Consider the following 7,762-nt stretch of genomic DNA (forward strand, 5'->3'; position numbering starts at 1 on the left):
CGCCGTTCGCGGCCTACTGTCAGTACAAGGGAGTGGACGTGAGTCCGTCGTGGCACGTGGGTAAGATCATCGAATGCGGTGGGCTATGCGCAACGCCCAAGGGACGCTCCATCGTAGCAACCATGCTCAAAGACTCCTTCATTCTGACCCCAACTGAGGGACGCTGCACATCCGTGTCGGTCTCAGCTCATACCCTGTACGAGAAAACACGACCAGACCAGCTCCCAGGACCAGGAGGGGTTCTCCATCTCGACAAATGTACCTACACCGAACAAGAGGATGGCCGAAGTGTGCTGGTCCAGGGGTCACGATTTGTTCCTACTCCCGCATATGAAATCAAACTCGAAGGAGCGGAGCACCTGGGTTTTCGGACGACCTACATCGCCGGCATCCGAGACCCGGTTCTGATTGCCGGCATCGACTCGTTTCTCGAGACTGTCAGGCGATATACGACCGAGCAATTTCCCGAGTTGGGGACTGAGAGGGGCCCACAGCTGATATTCCATCTCTACGGCAAGAATGCGGTCATGGAAGAACTGGAGCCAGACAAGAGCATTCCCCACGAAATTGGCGTTCTGGGAGAGGCCGTTGGTCCCTCTCAAGATATCGCCGATGCTATTGCCGGCTTCTCGAGGACTGCACTCTTGCACGGAGCCTACGAGGGTCAATTGGCGACGGCAGGAAACGTCGCTTCACCCTTGACACCGTTGGAGTCACCCCTGGGGCCAGTTTTCAAGTTCAGCATCTACCACCTCATGCAGGTCGACGATCCGACCTCCCTGTTCCCCCGGTCAGTGTCGATCGTGGGCAAAAAGACAACAGCTGGGAACCAACAAGTCGCACCACGAAAATTGGCACCCCTTCCCAAAGTAGTCCAGCAAACCAAGAAGGGAGGCCCTGCAAATACAACAGATCCCAACCTGCGAACACCCTCCTCTGGCCGTGTGGAGCAGACTGTCCGGGACATGGCGTACGTGGTCCGCTCGAAGAATTCCGGTCCTTTCGAGGTCACATTGGACATCCTATTCCAGAGTCAGGCGGACTTTGATCGGGCCAAAGAATCCGAGGTGCTGGGGCCGCAACTCATCCAAGATATCTACAAATTGAAGTCGAGAGAGGAGATCATCATCTGCATGTTCTTTGAGCCTGCGTTGGCGTGGAAGTGTACGTTCAAAAGACCCTGGCTGCAAGGCAGTATTGGTGAGCGGGACACGTTCGGGGCACAGCTGCATGCTCCATTGCTGGATGTGGAAATTCCTGCTCGTGACCTGCCTGTAAACAAGTAGTTTGCGAATTCCAATGGATCAAAATGCTTGATCTAAACGTGAAACGTTGAATTAAAGTCATGTCGAACGGGACCAATCACGGAGAACGGAGAGACAACTCAGATATCTGGACCGCCCGAGGTCGGCAATGTGCTCTTGTGGTGACCAGTGACATAGGCGTGGGTAGAAATGACACGTTCATCGAGACACTCAAGGTGATAAGGTTTGTAGCCTCCTACGGTACATCAACACATGATGGTGTTTCATGAGAAGACCAAGCCCTCTATCTTTTTCTCAGCTTCCAACCTCCAAATCTTCCGAACAGTGGCCTCAAACAGACTCAGATCCCGAACATGGCCATAGCGGGCCAGTGATATGGCTTTGGCTTCAATCTCATCCCTGTGGCAAGAGACCGTTAGCATGGCGGCAGAACGTCACATTAGACGTGTATGTATATGAAACTCACTTGGTCAACGTCCAGCCCGGGTCCCCTTTGACTACATCGACGCTCTTTGACACGGTACGGCCTTGTTTGGTCGTGACGATCACCTTGCCGAGCCATTTGGCCGGAAACACTGCGTCTATCTCGGGGTCGAAGACCATGGTGACTCTCTTCTGCAGTGCCCGCAGCTCAGGATCCAAAAGGGCCTGCTCGGTGAAATCGGTGATCTTCGCAGACCCATTCTTTGCCGCCACCGCCAACACAAAACCCATGGAGAACTTGCTCTGGTGAACCGTCTCGCCGGCGGCACTCAAACTCAGCACATTGATTGCCGCCTGGTACGTGTGCGCTGTGATGGATTCGATGTCGCCAGCAGCGATCTTCTCCTCCTCCATCAAGGCTAACAACGCGTCCACGGACGGGTGGGTGTGGCGACATGAGGCGTGCCATTTGAAACTCGACTCCAGCACGGACCATTTCTTCCCCAGTTGGGCGTCGATGAACGACGGGTCTGGGTCAACTGATGCCAGAGTTGCCGCCATGCCACGGCGACCTTGGAGGATGTCGTGGGGACCCATCAGACCGGAACGTGACACGTAGGCGGAGAAGACACCACCGGCACAGGCTTGCGCCGTGTGCACCTGTTTGGAATGTGTAGCGTCCAGCAGAAATTGCCAGAGACCGGCGGCTTGAGTCCCCGCGGTTCCGATGGACGATAGAAATTGGTCCGGAGTCAAGCGAAGCAAGTAAGCAGCCGTGGCTGCAGCCCCGAGAACGCCCGTCGTTGCTGTCGTGTGGAAGTTCTAAATACCTGTCAGCAAATCCATCTATACCACCCAATAGAGGTTGTCAAGGCTTGAGAAGGAAAGGGGTGGCCTTGCTTCATAGTGAGCTTTGCCCAGAAATTCGCCCGCTCGACAGGCGAATTCGTAGCCCACCACGCATGCGGTGATGAATTCTTTCCCTGTTGCGCCAACATCCTGAGCCACAGCGACTGCTGTGGGATATATCACCGTAGCCTAGACACCCCCTTTGAGGTCAGCCACAGTTTCTACATCTTCTAGACACCCCAGAGGATGGGAAAGTCTCCAAAGACCAACCGGGTGCATCATGCTGCTGTTGTGAAGATCATCCTGTTCCACCACGTGCGATGACGCTCCGTTGACGAGTGCAGCAAAAGCTGCGCTGGTGGTGAGGCCAGGATATCCCACCACCTCACACCTGCCCGTGGATGGACCCATGGCTTGGGTATATTCCACCATCGCTTTGACTGAAGGGTGATCTCTCCCCGCCACAGCGCAAGCAAGCCAGTCGATGAAAAAGGCTTTGCATCGTTCAACTGCATCGGCGGGCAAATCGTCGCAAGACAGAGAATGTGCCCATTTTACAAGTCGCTCTGTCCGACTTGAATGGAGCCCATTGACAGGCTCCCCGTTCGACGGCCCAGTTGCTACTGACATAGCGAGATTGAAAAAAGCGCTCTGGGTGCTGGACTCCTGGCCACTTGAGAGGAAGTATCACAACGACGCTGACTGCGGTATGTTCGTCGTCACGCCCTTCGAGATTGTGACTATATCAACAACTGGACTGACTATTCGCCATTTCACCTGCCAGAGCAAATCTAGGCCAAGACCTCCGTGGGGCCAGATGTCTCCGAACACCGGGAAATGCGAAACGACTCCGAGTCTCGGGGAAGTCCGGCTTCCGCAATTGGTCCAGCTGTAGGAGTTGTCTCACAGACATGGGCTCACGGGGTGGTGGCCACGGGAGATGTTTCGCCAAGCCTCTGATTGCTTAAAGAGCCGGATGTGCACCATGAGACAGCGACCGATGAGTCACCCGAACATCGTTTGCCATGCAGCGGCATGTGGGGAGCTCCAGGAAGGGCGGAGCTGTCACCATTCACTGCAGTGCACTTGATCTGAACCTCATCGGTCTCATTTGCGATGAGAACGCCCATGGAACAGAGGGATCTTACTCATGAACCAACGAGGTGGAAAGATGATGTTAGCAGTACATCCTATTGCGGGTGTGGCAACGTGATTGATATATCATGAAATATCTGAGTGGACTGCAATCCCTCGAATGTCTCTGAAGGGAGGATGGAGTCTGGGCGCCAAGCATTACATCGGATACTACGTGCGGATGATCCACAATTGAGTGTCTCTGGTCTGTGGGATCCAAAGTGCCTCTGGGGAAACGGGCCGAGTGTGGAGGGACCCTTTATTTGTATGCTGTCCTCGGCCCAGTTCATGAGGCTCCCCTGACAATTGAACTACAGCAACGCGAAGGCAGAGCCTAGTCCACACTCCGCAACCATGACCAACAAGCAGTTAGATCGATTCTTGGGAAAACTGCACGACTGTTATCTCGGCACCGACCCTCGCGTCAACAAAGATTTGGCCAAAGACCTTAACGGCAAAAATGTGGTCGTTGCTGGAGCCGGCCGCGGCATCGGACGAGCATGTGCCGAACTTCTGAGCTACGGTGGACTCAAATCGCTGGCACTGGTCGCGCTCGAGCAGGACGAGGTGGAGGAAACGGCCAAGCTGTGCAGGGAAGTCGATCCCGCGCTGCAGACCAAGACCGGCGCTTTTGACGTGCAGGACCACCATGCTGTGCGCAAGTTCCTGGACGAGCTTGTCGCAGAGTTCGGAAGCATCGACGTGATCGCCATGAACGCCGGCAGACCACCACAGTGGCTGCCGACCGCAGAAGGCGATCTAGATATCTGGTGGGACACCGTGGGAGTGTCGCTCCGAGGGGCGTACAACTTTAGCCGTCTCGCCCTCCCTGTGATGCAGAAGACGGGTGGTGGAACGATCATCTTCACCTCGAGTGCCGGTGCGCACTCCAACAGAGGCGTGAGCAGCTACATCGTCGCCAAGCTGGGCATGGTTCGATTGGCCGAGATCATCCACGTCGAGAACTTTCGTGAACACAACATCAAGGCATTTGCCATCCACCCAGGGGTCATCCAGACACGCTTCTTCTACGATTTCAAGGACAAGGCCGAGGGTCGAACGAAGGAGAGATCCTACATTGTGGAGGGTGCCGAGGGCGAAGACAAGTCCGCCAAGAATGCCGTCAATTTCCTGGGGAAGAGCACATTCGACACCCCTTACATGGCCGCGGGAATGATCACCGCGTTGGCGAGCGGGAGAATCGGCTTCATGTCCGGACGTTATGTGGACAGTTCGATCCCGTTAGAGGAATACGAGCAGAAACGGGACGCGATCGTGGAGAATGATCTGTACAGAGTGCGGCTGAACGCTGGAGACGGCCGGTTGATCCCAGTCCTTGATTTCTGAGCGACAAATTAGTTTTCTGGCTCGGGGACAATGTGACTGCATGATGCTCCAATACACCATAGTTCTGAGGACTCGCTCACGCAGGCGGAGGAACATGACTTGATATGTAGCAGATATGCTTCCTGAGTGATCCCCGTTTAGATGCCCACGATATGAGACGCGAGAATCGCTATACAATGTTGCTGCTATTAACTACAAGACTGGTATGATCTATTGAAATCAAACACTCCATATGTGCGGCCCAGCTTCCAGTTCTCGTCTTATGCGCCAGTTCATGGTTTCAATTTCGCCGCCAGCTCGTCCCATCGATCATCCACCACCTTTTCGGCGTCATTCTCCCACAAATAAAAGTTGGACATGGATACCGCGTTCAGGTCAAATTCGTCCCTGAACGACTTGGTGTCCTTGTCGTGGAGATTGTGCCACGTCTCACGCTGCTTGATGCCGGTCGACTGCGCGGTGGCGACGTAATCGTGTCGGATTTCGAAGAAAACATTCAGCGCTAGAGGAACATTGCCTTTGCCCGCCTTTGCAAGACACTTGGCGATGGTGGCGCCGTCTTCCACGGCTTGACTCGCCCCCTGCACGGATGTGGGTAGGAACGGGTGAGCAGCGTCACCCATCAGGCACACCAGGCCGGTCTTGGACACCCACTGGGGCAAGCATGGGCGATAGATCAGTTTCCAGTCAATCAGGTTTTCAGGAGGCATCAATTCCCAGACGCGACGAAAAGCTGGATCCCAGTCGTGTGTCAGTTGCAAAACATCTTTAATATCGCCGGGCTTGTTCCACCCTTCTTCGATGTCCGCCTCGTCCTTGTGTGTCAGGACGGCGTTGACTTCTTTGCCATCGCGCAGAGTCGTGACGAATCCGTGCATGTCCGGTCCAATAAACAGGCGAATGGTGTTCTTGTCCAGAAACTTACTGGCGAGGGCGTCTCCCTTCAGCAACTCGCCGGGCATGTACGCGCGGTACACGGCATAGCCACTGTGTAAGGGTCGGTCTTCGTAGCCCAGAACCGTCTCGCGGCCTTTGCTTTTGACCCCGTCGGCGCAAATGACCACGTCGGATTCAACCTCTGCGCCACTCTCGAGGATGACACTGGGCTTGGTGTTGTCGTACCTCGATATGGCAGTGCCCATATGGAGGTTGACGCCAATTGCAACGGCATAGTCGGCCAAAATCTGATGGAAGTCCCCGCGATGCCCGATCAATGCGGGATAGCCGTATTTCTCCTCGGCTTCTCCATTTTGGGCATCGAATCCCAGCATCTTCTCTGAGGATTCAAAGTTGTAGATCTCGACTCCCGGCAAGTTGGTCGAAATCTTCTCCAGCTCCTTGCCAACACCCCATCGATGGAACAGGCGAGCCGAGTTCGACCCCAGCCCGATCGAGTCACCGATGCGCAGAAATTCTACCGCCTGGTCGTATACGTTGACCTCGAAACCCTGCACTTTGCATGCGATAGCGCACGACAAGCCTCCCATCCCGCCACCGACGATAGTGACTTTGAGCGGCGAGGCATCGCCATTTTGTGCGGGGGCAACCATGGTGTCGGTAACGGTGAAATGTCAGCGTCCCAGTCCCAAAAACCCGCGTAGATTACAATTTCTACGGTTCGTCTTCTGCCTCCGAAGATAGTGCCGTGGTTATGCCGCTGGCGAGGTGGTCTTTTGGCTCCAGCAGAAATCGACGCATCATGGGACGACGTTCGAGCACGGGCTTTGATCGAAGACACCGCGACCGGATTCCCCCCTCCCCACTCAATGGGCTAAGCCGGATGTGGGGTTCATGTGGGCAAATCTGGAGTGGTCGAGTTTGCGGGGAAAGGTGCAGGAAACGCTTGGTTCACGAGTTATGGAGCCCGGTCAATTTCGACGTGCATCGGATCTAGCTTGCATGCACGCATCCCCCTCGCACAAATGACATACTAAGGCATGATTGTGGGGACAAGAAAAACTGGCCCGAGCATTCGTGTGCGCGTCATCCATAGCCTGGTCTAGAGCGCTTTTCCAGGCTAGGGACCTCTCCATCTGTCTATACTGAATCCGGTCAGGGGGGAATGGGGTCGGAAAACCGCCCATCGATGGGCATGTGTTTGATATGGTATTCGCAACATACCACAAGTCGTGGAGATATGCCCTTATCCAACTCACGACCCATATCCGAGACGCTGAAAATCCCGAAAAGGTCACAGAATTGGGCAGCAAAGCATGTAGCTGTGAAGTAGAGAGCGTACCTGCAAATGATGCAAGGCTGGGATATCAGCAGGCAAAAGTGTTATGGTGTGGTGAGGATGGTATTCTCATCAACAAATTGCACTATGTCTTGAATTTTATTAACCAGCTAGTCGCAACGAAGCGCACGAGTACAGTCTGCTTTTCGCTGTTTCATGACCACTGAGGGTACAGTCCAATTTCTTTCCGATGGTTTCTGCTCTCTGCGTACAGGACTACTAGTATTCCACACTTGCTTTTCTTCTCTCGGCGCCGTCGATCATCCATCTGAACTTTCCCCGGCCTTCACTGTCTCTCAAACTTGTTCACCCGCTTTCCGGTGGTTCTTGATGACGTCCATTCGTGCCTGTCGGGAGGCCACAGCTTCATAAGAGGAGAACTTGCGGACCGGGACCCCTTGCACGAAGCACTCGTCAATCTCCTCCAACGTGCGTTTGTTGGTTTCAGGCACACAGAAGAAGGTAAAGGCGGCGATCAGGAAGTTGAACGGTACCCAGAGATATCCGT

At 54.5% G+C, this 7,762-nt stretch overlaps 1 protein-coding gene across 1 annotated transcript; it reads right to left on the bottom strand.

Moving 5' to 3' along the window:
• Positions 1 to 1,488: 1,488 nt before the first annotated feature.
• On the bottom strand, positions 1,489 to 3,255 carry PV10_05454 (uncharacterized protein). Its single transcript, XM_016370127.1, has 4 exons — positions 2,808 to 3,255; positions 2,589 to 2,726; positions 1,732 to 2,510; positions 1,489 to 1,664 (listed from the first exon to the last, which is right to left on the bottom strand). Exons 1-4 carry the CDS (start codon positions 3,165 to 3,167, stop codon positions 1,529 to 1,531), a joined length of 1,413 nt encoding a protein of 470 aa, XP_016222420.1. The 5' UTR covers positions 3,168 to 3,255; the 3' UTR covers positions 1,489 to 1,528.
• Positions 3,256 to 7,762: the final 4,507 nt, after the last annotated feature.

Source organism: Exophiala mesophila, assembly GCF_000836275.1.
Source record: "Exophiala mesophila strain CBS 40295 unplaced genomic scaffold supercont1.4, whole genome shotgun sequence".
In the NCBI taxonomy this organism is placed as follows: Eukaryota; Fungi; Ascomycota; class Eurotiomycetes; order Chaetothyriales; family Herpotrichiellaceae; genus Exophiala; species Exophiala mesophila.

Coding starts and splice junctions, on each gene's coding strand:
- PV10_05454 (XM_016370127.1), bottom strand. CDS start 3,167: ATGTCAGTAGCAACTGGGCCGTCGAACGGGGAGCCTGTCAATGGGCTC. Junction 2,511..2,588: donor TGGGCAAAGCTCACTATGAA/GCAAGGCCACCC, acceptor ACAGGTATTTAG/AACTTCCACACGACAGCAAC. Junction 1,665..1,731: donor CCGGGCTGGACGTTGACCAA/GTGAGTTTCATA, acceptor CTCTTGCCACAG/GGATGAGATTGAAGCCAAAG.